General features: G+C 46.8%; 1 protein-coding gene across 2 annotated transcripts in view; it reads right to left on the reverse strand.

Annotated features, from left to right (window-relative positions):
* Nucleotides 1-21,983, reverse strand: part of ZMAT4 (zinc finger matrin-type 4) — a 367,608-nt gene that overhangs the window by 137,594 nt on the left and 208,031 nt on the right. For both annotated transcript variants that reach the window (XM_051832388.2, XM_051832389.2), the window contains exon 4: nt 7,296-7,452. In XM_051832388.2, coding sequence (XP_051688348.1) covers nt 7,296-7,452 — 157 coding nt within the window. The remainder of the gene's footprint in view (nt 1-7,295; nt 7,453-21,983) is intronic.

Raw genomic sequence — 21,983 nt, forward strand, 5'->3', positions numbered from 1 at the left:
CACGATGTGTGATCAGCTGATCCGCCTGTGGCCTTGCTTCGCTGTTAAGTAAGACGCCTTGTATGTGGTCCTTCAACACTGAACGAAACGCCTGTTTGGCAAGCTATTGTTTGCACCTGTTAAAACAAGCCAAACAACTAACCCGTGCAGTTTCTCCACAACGCATGCCCCTGGTGTCTTGAAATCAGGACACTGGGTAGCACTTCAGTGCTTTCCCTGGGAGCTAAGTCACTAACAAACAGCACAGAACACAAAACACGCAGCACCTGACAAGACCGCAGACTGGGCACCTGTCTCCAGCTCGCGAGCTGACACACGGAGGCGGAGGGTGGCCTTGTCTGAACTCATCTGGGAATACACACAAGGTATGATGTAAGTTGTGTTTTTTTGTTTGTTTGTTTTTCCAGAATTCTGCCTGTCAGCCAATGACCACACAAGCCCCCGGACTTGGATGATATAAATAAATTTTAGTGAGTAGGTGAATTCGCAAATGCACTGTTCTCAAATCATGAGTTTCACCGGTGTGGTTTCACACTTGTGTGCATGCATCCACAACAATGCAATCTTGACACTCCCAGCTGTGGGGCAGGCGCTGTATTAAGTGTTTCCTACGTGTTTTCTGTTTTGTTGTACTAATTCTATGATGTGAGTGATTTCCATAAGTTTTGCCAATAAGAGATGGGGACTTTAGAGTTAACTTGGAAAAGATCATGGCTGGGCCAGTGCCACGGCTCAATAGGCTAATCCTCCGCCTTGCGGCACCAGCACACCGGGTTCTAGTCTCAGTCGGGGTGCCAGATTCTGTCCTGGTTGCCCCTCTTCCAGGCCAGCTCTCTGATGTGGCCAGGGAGTGCAGTGGAGGATGGCCCAAGTGCTTGGGCCCTGCACCCCATGGAAGACCAGGAGAAGCACCTGGCTCCGCCCGTGGCGGCCATTGGAGGGTGAACCAACGGCACAGGAAGACCTTTTTCTCTGTCTCTCTCTCTCTCACTGTCCACTCTGCCTGTCAAAAAAAAGAAAAGATCATGACTATAACCAGAACTTAAAGCTGGGTCTGACTTCATCCCCTCGTATTTCTCTCCATCACCTGTTTTACCAGGAGAGAGGTTTTGGCAAATCAAACCGAAGGACAGAGGTGACACTTCCTGCCAAATTGGAAAACCATCTCTGACAGTCATGTTTAACTGAAACTTAAATAATTAAGGTAACTTGGTTTGAAAATAAAGCTATGGACAAGGGCCAGCACTGTGGCCTGCTGTGCTAGCATCCCATGTGGGTGCCGGTTTGAGACCCAGCTGCTCCACTTCTGATCCAGCTCTCTGCTATGGCCTGGGAAAGCAGGAGAAGATGGCCATGTCTTTGGGCCCCTGCACCTGTGTGGGAGACCTGGAAGAAGCTCCTGGCTTCAGATTGGCTCAGCTCCAGCTATTGCGGCCATTTGGGGTGTGAACCAGCAGATGGAAGACCTCTCAATCTCTCTCTCTCTCTCTCTGCCTCTGCCTCTCTGTTGCTCTGCCTTTCAAATGAATAAATAAATCTTCAAAAAAAAAAAAACAAACTATGGACATTAAATGCCTATCATTATCTGACATAGAGGGGGATTTCAAAAGTTCACGGAAATGTGTATCAAGAGCTTATATGTGAAACAGTGACACAGTGACTTGAAGGGGCAACATGCCAAGCAGGATAGATTAAACTCTCCTGCGATCTCGCAGAGCCCCAAAGCATCACAACGAAGGCGGACTTCTTGTTCTTGCAAAGTCTGATGGATGTTCAATGGCCCTCTTCCATCTTGCAGCCTGGCCCTAAGGAATGTGCATTGCCTCTACTCAATCAATCGACAGCCTGGGAAATGCAGAAAGCAAATGGGTTTCAGATAAGCAATGTCCCTGCCGCCACCAAATGGACCTTCTTATTAATCCCGGACACAACACCTCAGCATTCCAATTATGCATTATCTTCAATCTGCACTTTGTTTCCCGGTAGAAAACAGAGAATATCAACAGATTTTTTTTTGGTTTGCACTTCCTATTTCTTCTCATTCATATTCTCATCCAAAAAAAATTAAGAACAGTTAAAATAGATGCTTTCTTTGGGATTTTGAGCCAGAAGTTAGTTTTTCATTCGTATTCCAACCAACTTGCTGCTATGGGTTTACAGAAAAGAAGAAAGGAAGAGAGTGCCAGCCAGGGTGTTTGCAGGTGCTGCTGGTCATGCTATAATAAGCTCACCCTGGGTTAGCATAGCCTATAAGCCCAATGGCTGGTGTCTGTAACAGGAGCAGGACACACAGCTCACAGGGAAGGCCACAGGCAAGCCAGCAGAGCCTGGAGGGAGCCAGCAAATGCAGAAGCTAGGGCATTCAGCGAGGGAGTCTTGCCTACAGCCTGCAGAGCGGGCACTCCCAACAGCCGGTCTGCTCCACTTCTGATCCAGCTCCCTGTGATGGCCTGGGAAAAGCAGCAGAAGATGGCTCCGGTGTTTGGGCCCTGCCACTCATGTGGGAGACCTGGATGAAACTCCTGGCTCCAGGCTTCACCCTGGCCCAGGGCTAGCCATTGTGGCCATCTAGGGAGTGAATGAGTGAATCAGCAGATGGAAGATCTCCCTCTCTCCTCTCTCTCTCTCTGCCTTTTTCATATAACTCTGACTTTCAAATACATAAAATACATAAACAAATCTTTAAGAGAGGAAGAGAGAGAGATCATCAAGGCAGCATGTGAACAACCCTAAGTACATTCACAAATACAACATTAGAGACTCTGGGCAGGCACCTGGCCTCAGCGTTCACACACGGGTTCAGATGCTCCTGTGCATGCTGGAGGGCCTGGGTTCGAGTTCTGCTTCTGCTCCAGAATCCACTTCTGTGCTGATGTGGGCCCTGGGAGGCAGCAAGTGATGGTTCCTGTCGCCCACAGGGGAGACCTGAACTGAGTTCCCTGCTTCCAGCTGCAGCCTGGCTCAGCTTGGCCGTCGCAGGCTGTGGGGGTATGAACCTCCAGATGGGAGCTCTTTTCCTTCTTCTCTCCTCTCCCTTCTCCTCCCCTCCCTACCTTTTGCCTATCTATCATCTATATATCAATAACAATCAATATCCATCATCTCTCTATCTATCTACCTATCTACCACCTCTCAAATAATATGGGGGGGCAGAAATCAGAGGGACTCTGATAGAAGATTCAGGCTACTACTCCTCCATCATCCATTTAGGTATCAAATGCTCACCTGTGAATGATCTAACAGTTGCAACTAGTCAATGCACTTTAGTTTAGAAACTGAGGCAGGGGAAAACAATGAACCACCCACAGAGGACGCAGTTAGGGCAGAGCTGGCCTGAGCGCCTGTCAATCTCCTGACCCCCCCACCCCGACCCAGACTCCACCCTCTGGGGTGTGGAGGGCAGAGACAGCCTGGCTGAGACTCTCAGGGTTACAGGGACTTTAAGAACAAACCAGGGTTAGTGCTGAGCATCGTGGAACGGCCCTGCCCCAGCTGCAAAGCAGCCCGCCTCCTCCAGCTGAGCACCTGACTAGAATATTGGTGGACTCGTCTGCACGTGGGGCTCTACCCACTTATGCCAAGCTGCATCTGCTGTGCCCCAAAGATGCATGCATGTGGATGTGCACACACACGCTCACACACCGCGATTTTCTCTCCTTTGACAGTTCCCCACGGTTTGCCCCCTGCTAAACGACCCCTGCTTCACTCACAGTCCCTGACTAAGGGTGCCCACGCCATTCATCGCTGCGGCTTCCCTCCCCTAGCTCCTGCCTGTGGTGTGGCTTCCCGAGTTCCTACTGCCCCTGAGCTGACAGCAGCAGCCTCTGTCCCACCCCAACGTGAATATGATTTGATGCAACCAAGACCGAAGCCTCGGCCATTCTAGCTCCTTGCCCAAAGACAGATAAACTTGGAATTTTACCTCTTATCCCGACATCCTTTGAAGTCCAGGAGTTCACTCCTTATCCCCACAGTCTCACATCGTGTCGTGTCGCCCCCACCCCCCCGCATTCTTCCCCAGGTTTGGAAGCCAGCACCAGACCTGAAGAGCCTGTATGAGGAATTCACCTCTGCCTACTGCCCTGCACCCTACCCGGACCCTCAGTCCACCTAAGATACAAAAGCCCAGCCCCTGAGGCCTGGGCCCTCAGCCCAGCACACAGCTCGGTGTGTGTGCACACTGGCAGTTGGCTGCCAGTGCTACAAACTTATTTATTAGAATAAATTTGGTTTGGCTGTGAGGTCATATCCTGCCACCTCTCTGACCTGCACCCCTTTTCCTTCCATGATTCCCACCCAGAGGCCCACTCACTCTCCCCGCCCACCACCACCACCACCACCACCACCACCACACCCTCCTCACCCTTTCAGCTTTGCAGCAGGATCTAGGAAAGCAATGCACTGGAACAGAGATTCTGAAACCTACTCAAACCAGGAAGCGCTGGACTGGTTTTCGTCCCAGCAGCTCTGCCAAGGAATTCAGAAATTGCAGGCAACGTGCACCCATCTGCAGAAGGCCCTGGACTGCAGCTGGTTCTGCAGGACACTGGGTGCGTGCCTGACCCGGCAGAGAGAAGCCACGGCTCACAGAGCCTGCGCTCCCCCTCATTAGAAGAGTAGCTTGCAGCAGCAATGAGTTGTGCTTCCATCATCCCTATCCAAGAACCACTAAGGCTCAAGACCTCGTTACTCACGGAGGGCCAGGTGAAGCCCACACCTGAGCGGGCTACTGCAGCTCACTCTCTGGCTTCTTGATCCAGCTGGCTGGGTTTTCCAGGATGCTCTTTCCCTTTTGTTCCCATTAAGGATGTAATTTCAAGCCGACCTGGTTGATTAGGCAGAACCGTCCCCAGTAGGCACAACCATAGTTCAGAGGCTTAAGTCCTTTAACAATGGCTGCTGGGTCTGGCTACAGACAGCAAGGAGCAGTGGCCATGCTGACGCCATGCAAGCAGCCAAGGGGGCTGCATTTGGTGGCTCAAGGAAACACCTGTCCCAGAGTCCCTTGGTTCTGTTCTTGCACTGAAGAACTTGCACCATGCTTCAAGCTGTGTCCCGCGTTTGGGAATTCATTACTGGTTTCCTTTACTTGGTCTTTCCTTGGTTTCCAGCCCCAGCACCCTTGTCTTACTTAAATGATGGTGCCCTGCCATGCCCTAAACAGCCTCTTTTTTGGGACCCCAAGAGTGCAGCCAGCCAGGGCTCTGCCACCCCCTGCAGCCTTCCTGCAGCCAGCTTCCTGCTTGGTCACTTGTATGTTCTCTGATGCTGGGCTCTCCTGGGCTAGGTCCTCTCCCCGCATCGCATCTCCCGACCTTTAACTTGTGCGTAACTACTAACATTCGCACCGTGGCTCACCTCCCTCCAGGTGCACTGCCCTCTCTGGTCTCCATCATGGGCCAGGGGGACCAGCAGCCCACCAGGCCCTCCAATTTCTCTGGGGCTGTCCCTCTGCAAGATCCAAGGATGCACTGCAGAAGGATCAAGCGAGCTGAGTGCAAAAGGCAGGCGCCAGCACGAGGAAACGAGTCTGCTGCCACCACTAAGCCACAGCTGCAGGTGCTACTTATCCCATTCTACCCCCATTCCCTTCTTGCCCACCAACAACAGCCTGATTTCTGCAATAGTGAGGGCTGAGCTAGCCCTGTGGACAGGCTGCACTGAGCCATTAAATAAAGCCTACACTTTAAGTGCTTTTGATTTTTTCCTTTGGAACTTATTGATGACGACTAATAAATTACCCCTGAGTTCTGTGTACCAGCTCTGAGGGTTTGTGAACTCAGGGAAAACAATCTGGTGCCTGGTTGTCTTGAGGACGTATTTACACTCACAAAGAACTGTTTTTGCCATGTGGCCACTTGTTTCACAGAAATAATAACTCTTCCATTTGCTAATCGATGTGTGATCCACAAAGATACTGCTTGTCCTCTTCCGGCGTGCTACCTGCAAAATTAAATTTAACAGCAATGCTATGCCTAGGCAGAGAGAACAAACGGGCTAGCTACGCATCCTGGGAAACAGGTACAAATTTTCCACCGCTGTGTCTTTGCGGTGTCTATTTTAAGAGACGTGATGGGGAGCGGGTCACAAGGTGACTTAGCCAGCGTTTTAGAGGGCAGGAATCAGGAGATGCAGCCCAGGGCTTGCTCCGCTCACCAAATGCCACAGCGTGCCCCAAACAAGCAGTGCTAGTGCTCGACTCCAGGTGTCATGTGTCTTACACCCCCATTGTGTGCCTGAATGTCAAAGCCACCTTTATGAAAACAACATTCCTTCGTTAAACTCAGTAGAAAAAAATAAATAAGTAAAAGAAGAGTGCAAAGATCCCTTGCTCTTCTCTGGGTGAAACAAGACGTTTTCCTTAAGAAAAACACTGGTGAGGATAATAGCCAAGGATTGTTTGAGACTCCCTCTGATTTCCAAAATACCACTTAAAAAATAATTACACCCACGATTTATGCACGATTCATTAGACAAGGAGACAAAAAATGCATTGCCAAATTTTAATTGCATTGAAAGAGCAGACATCATGACGAACACCCCCACTCTAGTAGCACCTTGGCCACAAGACAAACCCCGTCTCGAAGGCATCAGAACAGCATCCTCAGCTTCGCGACTTACACACCTCTGCAGAATGTTTTAAGCGAAGCCATCGGAAGGTCAAATAATCTGCTATCAATATTTAAACTTTCATCTGTCACCGGTAAAGGCAAAGATGACAGGGACGCCTGTTGGGGGGAAAAAATCGCATTTTCTGCAAAATAAAGTGGTTGTTTTTTTTTTCTTAAGATGACAATTGTTCTTCTGCCAACCCCTACCGACTCCCTCACCCACCCACTCAAGGTAAGAACAAGGTGACAATAATAGCCTTTCTTCTGCAGAGCTTGGGAGGGGGTCTGCCTCTCTCACACACGCACACAATACGCTCTCCATTATCCACGCTGCTCACAGACGGAATCCATCCAGCGAAGGACACAATAGCTATAACAGAGCGCATAATACAGAACAGACAGAAGACAGCACCTTGCACCGTGTAAACAGCCGTGCCATAGACGCAAGCTGCTGTATCGCTAACCTACAGGAGCCCTCAGACAGACCAAATGAGCCCCTGGACCTCAGGATCCATGACAGCAGCCGCTGCCGGGGGCGCCCCCGCCCATCCCCCCTCCCGCCCCGTGGGTGACATATGCCGTCAGACCCTGATGCCGCCTGCAAGGAGACAGCGTGATTCACGTGGCTGGCACAGCTTTCGGTTGCTGGTGCCTCCCCCCGGGGATGATCGCTGACACACATACCTGTAGTCTTTAATGGGGTTTTCTCTCCTAGCAACAGTTTTAACCTTTTGGCGTGGATTTTGCCTTGATAATGCGAGTCGGCCACCACGGCAGAGGTAAAGGACATGTTACAGAGAGTGCAGCATTTGTTTTTATCCACCAGATCGGCGTCACTTCCCTGTGTGGGAAGAAAGAGAAAATAACCTTAGAGAGAAACCTAAGCCCTAAGACTTCTTTTTTTTTTTTTAATTTTTCCTTTTGCAAACAGACTAGCTTATGAAAATGTCTTCTTTTTATGATTTATTTATTTATTTATTTGAAAGAGTTACACAGGGAGAGAAGGAGAGGCAGAGAGAGGGAAAGAAAGAGAGAGAGAGAGAAAGGTCTTTCATCGCTGGTTCACTCCCCAGTTGGCCACAATGGCTAGAGCTGTGCCGATCCGAAGCCAGGAGCCTCTTCTGGGTCTCCCATGTGGGTGCAGGGGCCCAAGCACTTGGGCCACCTTCTACTGCTTTCCCAGGCCATAGCAGAGAGCTGGATCGGAAGTGGAGCAACCGGGACTTGAACTGGTACCCATATGGGATGCCAGCACTACAAGCGGCGGCTTTACCCAAAACACCACAGCACTGGCTACAATTGTCTCCTTTTTGTTCTGCTACCTCTTTCTCTCTCTCTCCATGATAGTCACTGGCAAAGCATGCTCAGTGGCTGACTTCAACATCCATTTATTTAGTGTCTACTAATGGCAGAAGCTGAAATCCAGGAAGGAGTTACCCCAAGACAGGTGGAGCCCGCATGGAGGCCGGAGTACATCTGTGTCTAGCACGGGGGGCGGAGAAGCAGCAGCCTCTAATTGCACCCATTATACTCATTAACGTTAAGTAAAATATCAGAGTTCCCAGGGCCTGAATTATTTAGCAGGAATTATCATTTGACATTCAGCTCTGCCTTTCGCCCAGTTCAGCCTCACCAGGATACATGGCTGTGATGTGCAGGACTTTTTTTTTGAATTTTGTTACTTTAAGGAATTGGACATTTTTCATAATTAACTCAAGTCTATATCATGAAGCTACGATGACTGAGCTGGCTGGATTTCCTGGGAGATCTGTGCAATTTCCTCCTTCCTCGGGAAAGGTGATTCGTTAAGTCTGCAGCAAATGCTTAGAGCAGCCTGATTTCAATGCCTTTGTAGGACTTAATGAGAACGAATCATGACTCAGAAGAAGTAAATCCTTTGTCAGATCATGTGGCCTGGCCATTGTGCACACAGGTCGTCAATTGCCTGTATTTATGCAAGGTGGAGATTAATCCTTGCCTCGCCTCCTGCCTCATTGGAAATTGAGGGTAGAGCGGACTCTTAGATAAGGAGTTAATCTATCTCTAAATGGAACAGCAATGGCAAAGCACCTCTTTGTCAGAGAGAGTGCCAGTCCCCACAATGGCCCCTACTCTTATTCCCAGATGGCTCAGACGCTGCGATTTAAAATTGGACAGGGAAGAAGATGAGGGTCTGGACAGGGTGGAGGAAGAGGAATTGTAGACGCTTTTCTGCATAATAATGAGGCATCCAGACTGCTGGAGAAAGCATTGCCTTCCAAATTATGTGTGAGTTGGAAAACTACGCAAGGCATCAGGCTGTGACATCTCTGATGATTGGTTTTCCGACCTTGGGGGAAGGGCTGGGTGAGAGCAAGGGGTGTGTGTGCCCCAGGAGACTGGCCCGCAACTCAGACGTGGCCAGGAAGGAGAGTTCTCAAACACCAGGGGTAGGACATGGATTTTCTGGTAGGAAGTGGATCTCCTGGAGACTGGAGGAGCCTTCTCTTGGAAACTAATGTGGTAGGAAATGGAACAGCCACGGATAGGTGCTGGTAGCTTCCCCTAGGCCACCTCAGCAAGGAAGCCTGGGAGAAGGTTCAGTGTCCTACAAAGGGGACAGCCCGGAAATGCCTGTAAACGGCAGATCGTGGAGTTCCTGAAGGATCCCAGCCATCCAGAGAGGAGTGGGCAGCCCCGGAGGAACAGAGGGTCCAAGCCCGTGCTGTCCCTCCATGTGGAAGACAATGTTTGTTCGTCCCATCATGTTTTAAGAGGAAAGCTTGTCAAGGTGAATGTGGGTGTTTGAATTATCCTAATTTTTTAACCTACTTTTAGCAGGATATAGATCAAAGTGTGTAATATTTTTAAAAATTCAGTCATGAGATCCTAAGACAGTGTTCAACCCACAGTCCTGGGCTCTCGGCACACTGCCTGCTGTGTCCTGAGGAAGCTCCAGCAAGTGCAGCCTCCCTCCCTAGGCCTTGAACATGGAGAACTCTCCAAAGAAAGGCCAGGAGTCCAGACACAGGTGGCTGACACCCCCACACCAAGAATACTCAGGCCGGTGCCGCGGCTCACTAGGCTAATCCTCCGCCTTGCGGTGCTGGCACACCGGGTTCTAGTCCCGGTCGGGGCGCCGGATTCTGTCCCGGTTGCTCCTCTTCCAGGCCAGCTCTCTGCTATGGCCAGGGAGTGCAGTGGAGGATGGCCCAAGTGCTTGGGCCCTGCACCCCATGGAAGACCAGGAGGAGCACCTGGCTCCTGCCTTCGGATCAGCGTGGTGCACCGGCCGCGGCGGCCATTGGAGGGTGAACCAACGGCAAAAGGAAGACCTTTCTCTCTGTCTCTCTCTCTCACTGTCCACTCCTGCCTGTCAAAAAAATAAGAATACTCAGAACTAGCTTTCAGGGCAGCAAACTGTTCCCTGGATTTATGAGATCTGTGCATTCAACACATTCCTAAGGACCTACTAAGTGTGCTGGACACTGTGCTAAATGAACATGGCTCTGCTACCCATTAGCAAAGACACTGGTGCTGGAGGAAGTGGGAGAAGCAGACAGAAAAGAATGGAAAGTTTGCTCATCAAGGAAACACTGTCTTTCATTGCATTCACACTCGCCCAGTTGTTAGGTGTGCAGAGGCTACTGTTGTAGATCAGCTGTTAGTGCGGATTTTATCGTCCAGCCTGCCTCACGCTTGCAGTGCCTTACTACTTCCTGTGCAGCCCAGCCTAGCCAGGCTCTGTCTTCATGGCTTCTCCTGACTCCCTCTACTGCTCTGTGGAGGTGAGCACCAGGCTCTGAGTCTCTGGGGGCTCTGTACCTCCTTCTGTTACAGTGAACATTGGCTGACTATGTGTAGTTGTTTTCATATCCGTTCCCCTCACTGCGGAAGCCCTTCAAGGTCAAGGACATGGTCTCACTGATAATGAAAACCCAGCACTTGGCACAAAGCTTGCCACACTATGGAGGACTGCAGGGGATGGAGCCGGGGATCAGATGACCCAACAGTCAAAGGAGAAGATCAAGTAACCCAGAACTGAGTCTCAGCCGACAGGAAATGGCCAGGAAAAGGGGCAGAGGAATCAGTACTTTATAAGCTAACTTAAAGGTCCAAGTAAGTGAATATATTCCCAGTATTTATGTTAGCTTTGAAGCCAAAGCCCTATCGTGTAAAGGCAGGACGCAGCCTATTGTCTGTCTCCCTTACCCAACGTGTCCCTGCCTGTGTTTTATCAAAAGGAAGGCACTGAATTCGGGGCTGAAACAGCTGGTTCAGCAAGGTTCTACTGGACTCGAGAAGTCATTTGCTTCTCCAGTACATGCAACCCTGCTGGACCTGTGTTGTCGGCAGGGGTTTGTTTAGGGGAATTCTAGGTCCAGGCAGCTAAATTCCAGGACTGGGGCAAAAGGTGATTACCACTTGTTTCTCACTACCAGTTCAACTGAGGTCCACCTGCTCATCACAAAAATTCCCTAAAGAGCACGGCATCACTGACCAATCAAAGGAAGGTCACAGGCACCACTACCAATCAGAAACTGGAACACAAGCTGAACACACACCTCTCAGCCCCAACTTCCATCTACAGGAATCTTCACCTCTAACTCCTGGAGGAGCAGGGGACTTAAGGAGTAGCTGCCAGATCCCTTGCTCTGTGCTTTGCCATCAACACCTACTTCCTGCCAACACACCAACTGGCTTTCTGTACATCAGGTGAGCAGACCCAGAACACCTCCAACTAGTTTGGCAGGGGAGGGGGATTATTTGGCAATGGTTTCATGGTGGTGGATGACATCCTAGATGCCTGCTTCCCTGGGCAATCTCATTCACATCTCATGGATTTAATAAGGAGTGCACCGGGCGCTATGCAGTAGGATGTCATAACAGAGTATAGTTACGGCATAGCTGCAGAAGAGGGACCGAGGACATTTAGGTACTGGACAACGTGAAGACCGTGATGCCTTGAGAAGTTAGCCAGCCTTTGAAGGCATATTTTACTAAATGGGCCTATGTAACTCCCATGACACCACTGTGAATACCACTGCCTCTGAGTATGCAAACGTTCTTGATGGAGACGCAGCTCCCCATGTTTAACCAACCGCCTGCAAAGTGCCTGAGTTTAATTGTGTATTCCCAGCTGTCTAAATCCCAAATTCATGGCTCCTTGCAACCAGAGATCACATCATCTTCATTAGCGTCTCCCACTTTTCCCAGAGCGAGGTTGATCTATATAGAAACTCTATAAATTTTGATGAATTGACCTCAATGAACATACTTAAGATTTGTGGTTGAAAGAATTGAGAAAACCCCCAAGCTATCAAATAAATGAAGGAGGATCTTAGGATTATCTTAAAAGACGAGTTTCAAACTGGAGGCAAAACCCAGTTAGACTTCTTTTGAAATGCAGTATCCATAGTGCTGCAAGAAGGGGAGTTCAGCTGTGCGGTATCTTAAGGCTGCGAAGCCAAACTCAAGGTGTTTCTAGACAATTCAGTCTGGGTGGAAACCCTGGTCGACTCCAGCTAGAAATCTAGTCCTGAAAGACCTATTTTTTAAAGGATATTTTTTGACTATATTCAGGCGTTGTCTTCATGCTCTTTTACTTTAAGTAAGTATAAAAGGTCAAGAGACAGACTTCCACTTCCAGAATGGGCAGAGTGACTCGTTCTGTGAAATTGCTACCCAACAAAACGATCCTACCTGCTTAACGTTGTGGGCTTTTTTTAAAGCTTTAAGCTTGGAAACTATCTTAAAAGAAAACAGCATAATAAGCATTATTTCTTCAAGGAAAGCCACTACAGCTCAGGAAAAACAGGGAGCGCTTGGCTGTTCAGCCGCAACTCTCTCGCTCCCCCCATTAACCTCAGTTCTATTGGGATGTGGTCAAAACTTAGGTCAGGGGATATCAGGAGGAACACAGCACCAGCATTCATCACGCCTCCTCTGCAGCCCCCGGCAATGTGGCTGAGAGATCAGATGCTGGATTCTTCAGCACAAAAGCTGAATACTGAGCACAGCAGGCTGCTGTTGGCCTTGGCCCAGCTCCCTTGCAGAGCTGAAATTTCCCCGCCAGGAGACGGAAGTTGAGAAGACCAGAGACTGCCTTCAATACCCTCCTATAAACGCAGGGCTTGCACTGAGGGAAGCAGGTCCTGTCCCTCTCCACAACCCGGAGCAGAGGCTCAGAGCTTTTCCCACGGGATCAGGGGCAGGAGAGGGAGTGTTAAGAACAGATTGCTCCTGCGCTGTCTCCAAAGGAGCAGGCTTGGTTTGAAGTAGAATGTGGGGAGGTTCAGGTCCAGGGCTGCTCTCAGAAAGAATGGAGATTTATTGCTGAGCAAGCAAGAGGTAGCTGGTAGCCCAGGAAAGCAACAAACCTCACCGTGGGCCCCTTAGCTAATTTTCCAGAGACAGCCATGGAGACAGATAGCTAAGAACAGCATCTCGAGGCTTGGAGTCAAGTTCAAGGGCTTGTCTCAAACTGAATATAATGAGGACTCAGACTGTGCGTTTACACCCCAGGCTCCAGAGTCGTCGATGATGATCCAACAATGAGGCGGCCTAAAAGCTGGATGTGATTCCAGCACGGACAGCCTGATAGAGAACCCAGAGAAAAAGACAGCCGGAGGGAGTCCTGCAAGAACCAATCTATCCCAGAGGGCCTGCATATTCCTCACACTATGTCCTAACACAATGACACTCGTGGGTGTACTTTATGGGGGAAAGAGACAGTGCTAAAATAGTCTAGATATAACCTGGGGAAACAAATAACAAAAACAAACCCAAGTGGGTAGGAGACTCAGTTCCCATCAGTGCCACACTATATGGCCCATGCAGCCAGTTCTCAACAGCAACAATGTTATAAGATACGCAAAACCACAGGCAAATGCAATCCATACACAGAAAAGAAAAGAGGTGCACCAGATGGAGCATTTAACAAAGACTGAAAATCGTCTTCAAAGATGTCAAACAACTAGAAATGTGTTTGCAAATTAAGGGTAGCATGGCTTTAAGAAGTTAAGGAATGAAAGATGACTTTTCAGATAAAGGCTATCAATGAAGAAATAGAAGTTATCAAAAGGAACCAAGCGGAAATCCTAGAGGTAAAAAATATAATGACACCGATGAAAAGCTCACTAGATAGCCTCAGCAGGAAATCTGAAATGACACAGCAGAAATTCTGGAGGTTGAAAAGTCCAAATGAAAAACTCCCTAGAAAGCCTCAGTACTGGATTTGAATTGGCAAAAGCATCAGTGAATTTGAAGATAGCTCAATAGAGATATGCAATCAAAGAAGAGAGAGAGAAGGGGTGAGGAAAATGGAAGAGCCTCAGGAAAAGGGCGGTCACCAGTAAACACACACACGTAGGCAAACAATGGAACATTAGGAGGAAGAAAGAGGGAGAAGGAAAAAAGCAAAAGAAACAAGGACTGAAAATTTCTCCAAACCAAAATCAAAGGGAAACTACTGAAAGGAAAACAACTCAACACAGGACCAGTGTTGTTAGGGCATAGAAGGTAAAGCCACTGCATGTGCATGGGTTCAAGCCCCAGCCACTCCACTTCTGATCCAGCTCTCTGCCAATGGCCTGGGGAAAGCAGTGGGGGGTGGTCCAAATACTTGGGCCCCTGCTATCCACATGGGAGACCCAGATGGAGCTCCTGACTTCTGGCTTCAGCCTGGATCAACCCTGACCATTGCAGACATTAAGGGAGTGAACCAGCAGATGGAATATCTCTCTCTGTCTCCCTTTCTCTCTTTCCATAACTCCGACTTTCAACTAAATAAATAAATCTTTAAAAAAATACTCATCACATACATGGGAACCACAATAAATTTAACATCCAGCTTCTCATCAGAAACAGTGGAGGGGAGGAGAGGAGTTGGTGGGAATGAATGCTAAACCAACAACAACTGCAAAAATCAAACAAGAACCTTATATCCAGCAAATACATCTTTCTAAAAGGAAAGGAAGGTTTCACAGATTAAGAAAAACTGAGAATGTAAAGTTCATTCAGGTAGAAACAAAGAGGCATTAGACTACAACTTGAGCCCTCATAAAAAGATAAAAGTTTCAGTAAAGATAATTATGTAGTTAAATAAACCTGTAAAAATACACATTTATTCTTTTTTCTCTTAACCATATTTGAAAGTATATGTATAAAACTACATGGAGGAGCCAGCATGGTGTCACAGCAGCACTGGTTCAAGTACTGGCTGTTCCACTTCTCATCCAACTCCTTTCTAATGCTTCTGGGAAAGCAGTGGGGAATGGCCTAAGTACCTGGGCCCCTGCACCCATGTGGGAGACCTGGATGGAGTTCCAGGCTCCTGGCTTCATCCTGACCCAGCCTTGCTTGTTGCAGCTGTTTGCAGAGTGAACCAGAGAATGGAAGATCTCTGATTCTCTCTATCTCTCTTTCTCTCTGTCTTACAAACAAACACACAAATCTTGAAGAAAAACACAAGTATATAATTGCATTTTGGAGCCTTCAAGATATAGAAACACATTTGACAATGACGGCATGAAGTGGGTAGGTGGGAGCAGAGGTGCAGTGGAACAAAGAACGAACACTAGACTGTAACAGCATCCACAAGAACAAATGGAGAGAGTGAGAAAGGGTAGAATACAACCTTAATAAGAGCAAATTCTGGGGGCCAGCACTGTGGCACAGTGGGTTAAAGCCCTGGCCTGCTGGCATCCCATATGGGTGCCGGTTCTAGTCCTGGCTGCTCCTCTTCCAATCCAGCTCTCTGCTGTGGCCTGGGAAAGCAGTAGAAGATGACTCAAGTCCTTGGGCCCCTGCACCCATATGGGAGACCCAGAAGAAGCTCCTGGCTCCTGGCTTCGAATCAGCACAGCTCCGGCCGTCGCGGCCATTTGGGGAGTGAACCAGCAGATGGAAGACCTCTCTCTCTGTCTCTACTTCTCTCTGTAACACTGCCTTTCGAATAAATGAAATAAATCTTTTTTTAAAAAAAGAGCAAACTCTGTACTGGTTCCCATTTATTTTATTAGCTTCTTTAAATATGGAAAAGCATATAGTAATAATTACAACGGAAGTTTCAGAATTTGTAAGAGACATAGCAATGGTATGTATAACCGTAGTGGAAAAAAAAGGAAATCCCAAGATATCTGAATCAAGAGGCCTTGCACTGGCCTCTGTCACTGAGAAGAACTGGAACAAAGGACGGACCAGGTTTCCAGTTGACTGACTAAGAGAACTCTTCAGTAAGGAAGTGGTGAGATGCTGAAAGCCTGCAGAGAGAGAGAGAGAGAGAGAGGAACAAAGCGCAGCCCAGGCCCTACCCCAGCTCCCTGGTGCAGGGACTTTCATCGTTCTAGGAAAAAGGAAGCAGAAAGTTTTGTAACTCCCAACCATCACTGCAGGCTGGCAGCCATGAATACAGGAGAATCTCGCAGTCCTCGCTGAATTTAAATACAGTCTAGAAAACCAACCAGGCTCTGAGCGACTGCTTTGTCCCCTCCACCCCCCCCCCAAAAAAATGAAACTCCCACGCCTCCTCCCCCTCTAAGCCCCAGACCTGAGCCACTGCAGGACGGCCACCCCAGGCACCATTCTGTGCTAGAGCGGAGCAAGGAGCTGGAGCCAGGGCCTTCCATTGGCAGAGAGCAAGCCCCTGTGCATTCTGCAGCTGCGGGATTGCTGGGCACAAGCCCTGGAGCCAGGCTGAGTCCCTCTGTGCAGTGGAGGGAAGCTCCACTCTGCTTCCTGGGGCTCAGCGCCAGCGGCAGCCAATACACAAGTCTAAGGCAGCCCCTTCTGCGTGTCCTAGCCTGGGGTGGTGAGTGCTACACAAGAGTTCCAGCACCACCTTCGCAAGCCCGGAGGGGAAGGTGATGGCTGAGGGGCGCTCCCGTCTGTGTCCTATAGCTCTGAGCCTGGCCGCTGGTGCTGTAATTCCTGGAGGCACTCACGTAGCCCTCTGAGTAGCACTGTGGGAGCTGTATCCTACGGAGCACAGCTGGATGCAGGAGGCGGGGACCCCAACTCCATTCCACTGCTCCAGATGCACACCCTCCCGTGCACAACTCCAGCCTAAGGTGTGTGTGAAACATAAGACTTGGGTGATGTCTTTACTGCACCTTGAAGCTCTGAATTGTTGATTCTCCAAGATTCAGGAACAGCTGTGCTCACCCAGTAGGACCTGGGGAAGACTATGTCCAGCCACTGCTGCAGGCCCATGTATGCCAGTACACAGTGCACAGCACAACCTATGTTTTTCCTGCAGGACCAGGCCAGGGGACCCTTCCTGCCCTGCAGCTCTGGGACTATAACTCTTAGTACTCTATGATCCTAAGAGTCACCAGAATTACTCTGTGGGACATGGGAAGACCCTACTCGCGTTCCACTTCTCCAGGCCCACACCTGCCAGTGTACACTCCCCAGAATACTGGCATTAACCTGTTGGAATGGCACAAGGTCACCTTCACATCCTCCAGGGATGAGAGTCAGGCTTTTGATGCTATGAGCCCTGGTGTCATCCACACTCCACCAGCAGGACCACACAGTGTGAGGACGAGAGATGTTGGTGCTACAAGCCCCAGCATCCTCAGGCTTGACTGATGAGACAAGGGGACAGAATGCTCTGTGTTCCACAGCACCAGGAATGTGGTCACTGCCCTACAAACCCAGTGTGGCTGACATCCATCTCTCTGGAGCCAGAAGACACACAGTCTTAGAAGTCCACTTCAAAGCTGTGTTACTATCTCCATGAACTACAGAAGACAAGAGAGCTATGGCTCTCATAGAATACTGACAATGCTTAGAGCTGGAGGAATGACTTAGAGTTTACACTTCTGGGCTCACATAGAACCAAAGCCAAAGCAACCATGCAACTAATACCAAGAATTCCACCTAGACAAAAAGCCTTTTACAGTGAGAGCCACTCCATAAAGAATAAGGAACTGTTGTACTGGATGTGCAGACATTGACACGGAGACACAGGAAATGTGAAGAAGCAAGGAAGCATGGTACCTCCAAAAGGACAAAATAGTTTTCTAGAAAGAGATCCTGACTTGAAATAAACACATGAAATTCCTGAACAAGGATCCAAATAATGATGCTAAGAAAACTCAAGAATTTTCAAGAGAACAGACAATTTGTAGAAATGAGTAAAACAATGCATGATATGAACAATAAATGCAACAAAGAAGTAGAAATCATTGTGCTCGCTTCGGCAGCACATATACTAAAATTAGAAATCATAAAAGGAATCACTCCAAAATTTTATACCTGAAAACTAATCAGTGAAACCAAAAATACAATTGAGGGCTTCATAGCACAATAGAACAAATGGAAGAAAGAATTTCTCATTAAGAATAAGACTTTTGGCTGGTGCCGCTGCTCACTTGGCTAATCCTCTGCCTGCGGCGCCGGCACCCTGGGTTCTAGTCCCGGTTGGGGCGCCAGATTCTGTCCCGGTTGCTCTTCTTCCAGTCCAGCTCTCTGCTGTGGCCCAGGAATGCAGTGGAGGATGGCCAAAGTCCTTGGGCCCTGCACCCACATGGGAGACCAGGAGAAGCACCTGGCTCCTGGCTTCGGATCAGCATGGTGCACCAGCCATAGTGGCCATTTTGGGGGTGAACCAACGGAAAAGGAAGACTTTTCTCTATGTCTCTCTCTCTCACTGTATAACCCTGCCTGTCAAAAAAAAAAAAAAAAAAAAAAAGAATAAGACTTTTGAAAATATCCAGTTAGATGAAAGTGAAAAGAATTAATAAGAGTGAAGAAACCCTATGAAACATAAGGGATATCATTAAACAGACAGATATTCATATTATAGGGATACTTGATGGGAAATGTATGAGAACCTGTTTAATGAAGTGACAGTTGAAAACTTTCCAAGTCTTGAAGGATGTTCATATCTTCCAGACTCAACAAAGAAAGAATCCCCCAAGACATAGCATAGTCAAATTTTCAAAAGTTAAGGAAAAGAAGAGAATCCTAAAGATAGTGAGAGAAAAATGTCAAGTTACACGTAAAGGAAAATCCATTAGACTCACAGCAGACTTCTCAATGGAAACCATACAGCCCAACCGAGAGTGGGATATGTTCAAGGTTTTGAAAAAGTAAAAATCTTCTAGTGGAAAACACTGCATCCAGCAAGGCTAGCTGTCAGAAATGAACAAGAGAGAAAGTGTTTCCCAGACAAACAAAACTGAGGGTTCATGAGTCACCACCAGACCAGCCCTAAAGAAATTCTAAAGGGAACTCTACATTAGAAGTAAAAAATCACGACAACCAGCATGAAAATCTAAGGAAATGCAAAATTCACTAACACAGCAGATACACAAAAAAGAAAACAAAGACAATATAGACTTGTAAGGATAGAAAACTACCAAAACACAAAGACAAATAATGAGATGCTGAAAGAAACAATCAGTAAGCTATTGACAAAATGACACAAGTTAGTTATTTTCAATCAATAGTGTCTTTGAATGTGAATGAGTTAAATTCCCCAGTCGAAAGATACAGGTTGACCAAATAGATACAAAACCAAGCAAACAAACAGCAAACCTGACCTAACCACATTCTGCCTAAAAGAAAGTCACACCACAGGGAACAATACGCATAGACTGGAAGTAAAGGGTTGAAAAAAGAAACAGTGTGACAACAAGAACCAAACCCAAGCTGGAGTAACTATATTCAAACCAGATAAAATAAACTGTAGAGATAAATCAAAAACTAAAAAGAAACAAGGGAGGACAACATATATTGTTAAGATCAACTTGGAAAGAAGTTATAACAATTATAAATATATTGGCATGCAATACAAGACCACCAAACACAGGAAGCAAATATTATTAGAACAAAGTGGAGAGATCAACTCCAATACAATATTACTGAAGGACTCCAGCACTCCACTGTCAACAATGGACATATCATCCAAAGAGAAATTCAGCAAAGATACATCAGAATGGAAACCCGCCATAGACCAAAAGGACATAACAGACATTTAGAGGACATTTCATCCAATAATCACTCTTCTCATGAGTATTTAGGTGATTTTCTGGGATAGACCAATTATTAGGTCAGAATATGGAGTACAGCTATGGAGTACAGCTTCAAAAAATCTGAATAACACTTTAAAACTCAAAATCCTACCATATATCATCTCAGACTACAAAGGAACAAAACTTGAAATCATCAAGAAGAAAAATAGGAAATTTTACAAATACATGGACATTGAACAACATGGTCCTGAATGCCCAATAGATCACCAAAGAAATTAAAAAAGAAATTTTAAAAAATTCTTGAATGAAATGGAAAACAGAACCTATCAAAAATCTGTGGGATCCAACAGAAGCAGAATTAAGAGGGAATTGCATAGCAATATGTGCTTCCACTTAAAAGATAGAAATGGTATTAAATAGGACTCCCACTCACATGGAACCCTATTAGTTATAAAAACACTGGCTTCACTTCCCGGGAAAAAGAATGTTCAATTTTACTACAGCCCTGTAGGAGGAAAGAGCAAGTTATGTTGAGGTCCAAATCAATCCCCCTACACAGAGAGTGGTTTGGGAGCGTGTGGAGCTGGCATAATTATGGTGGAACTGGGTGAACTATGACAGGGCATGAAGGGTACAGAGGAAAGGAGCGGGGAAAGTGGTCAGTGCTTACAAACATGGTATGTTCAAAGAAGGCTGCTGCAACGTTGTCAGAGGTGCCTCATTTACCGTTTTCATGAGCTACATGACTGACTCTCCTGTCAATCTGAGATGATCATTGCAAGCTTCAGATACAGAGCTGGTTGCAGCCAGTTCTATCAAGGACCCCGGGAAGACAGTAAACAGATTATTATTTTTTATTTGGCAGAAGTAACCATTATGGGATTGCAAGTTGCTTTGCAAAAGATATGTGAAGAACTATTACAGGCTGTTAGAATGTTAGAAGTTTGCCATTAAACAAGGAGAGAGAGATTTCAGAGAGGTTTCAGAAAGATTCCAAATCAACACTCTAATGATGCCTCTCAAGGACTTAGAAAATGCAATACAAACAAGACCCAAGTATAAGGAGGCAAGAAATAATAAGGATCACGTTAGAAGTAAATGAAATTGAACCTGAAAAAATAAAAACACAAAGGATCACCAAATTAAAAAGCTGGTTTCTTGAAATCTCATAGAGAAACCTTTGACTATACTAACAAAGAATAAAGAAAAGAAAAAACTCAAATACATATAAAATTAGAGATAAAGACATCACAACTGATACCACAGAAATACAAAGGGTCATAAAGCGCTACTAAGAACCACTACACACTAACAAAAAGGGAAACTCTGCAGAAATGGACAAATTTCTGAATACATATGACCTACCAAGATTGAAATAAGAAAACATAGAAAATCCATAACCCATAACAAGTAAGGTGATTGAAACAATAATTAAAAGTACTGCATCAAAGAACCTGACAGCTTTACAACTGAATCCCACAAAATGCTTGAAGAACTATATCCAACACTTTTGAGATTATTCCAAAATATTGAAAAGGATGGAACTCCGCCAAGCTCTTGCTATGAGAGTATAGTTACTGATAATAAAAACCAAAAAAGAGATGCACAATAAAGAAAGCTACAAACCAATATCCTTGATGAACATAAATGCAAAAATTATCAACAAAATATTAGCAAACTAAATCCAACACAACATCAAAAAGAATGTACGTCACAATCAATTGGTATTTATCCCAGGAATGCAAAGATGGTTCAGTGTTCACCAATCAATAAATATAATAAATCACATCAATATAACAAAGAGCAGAAAACACTTGATCAGCTCCACAAACACACAAAAAAGCATTAGAAAAGATTGAACATCCTTACTAAAAACTCTCAAATTTTTATACACCAATAATGATCTTACTGAAAGTGAAATCAAGAAAGAAATCCTATTCACAACAGCTACAAAAAGAATTTAATGTTTAGGATTAACTTTTAAATATGTATTTATTTATTTGAAAGGCAGGATGACAGAAACAGAAGGAAAGAGAATGACATACACACACACACACACACACATACAGAGAGAGAGAGAGAGAGAGTTAGGTTAGTTTACATGTGCTAGTTCACTCCCAAAATGGCCACAACAGCCAGATCAGGCTGCACCTAGGACCCAGAAACTCCATCCTGGTCTCCAATGTGGTGGCTTGATCAACCGGCCCCAAGGATTAAATTTAATCAAAGAAGTGAAAGATTTCTACAATGAAAATTATAAAGACACTGCTGAGGCTGGCGCCGTGGCTCACTAGGCTAATCCTCCGCCTTGCGGCACTGGCACACCGGGTTCTAGTCCCAGTCGAGGCGCCGGATTCTGTCCCGGTTGCTCCTCTTCCAGGCCAGCTCTCTGCTGTGGCCAGGGAGTGCA

Source organism: Oryctolagus cuniculus, chromosome 2, assembly GCF_964237555.1.
Source record: "Oryctolagus cuniculus chromosome 2, mOryCun1.1, whole genome shotgun sequence".
In the NCBI taxonomy this organism is placed as follows: domain Eukaryota; kingdom Metazoa; phylum Chordata; class Mammalia; order Lagomorpha; family Leporidae; genus Oryctolagus; species Oryctolagus cuniculus.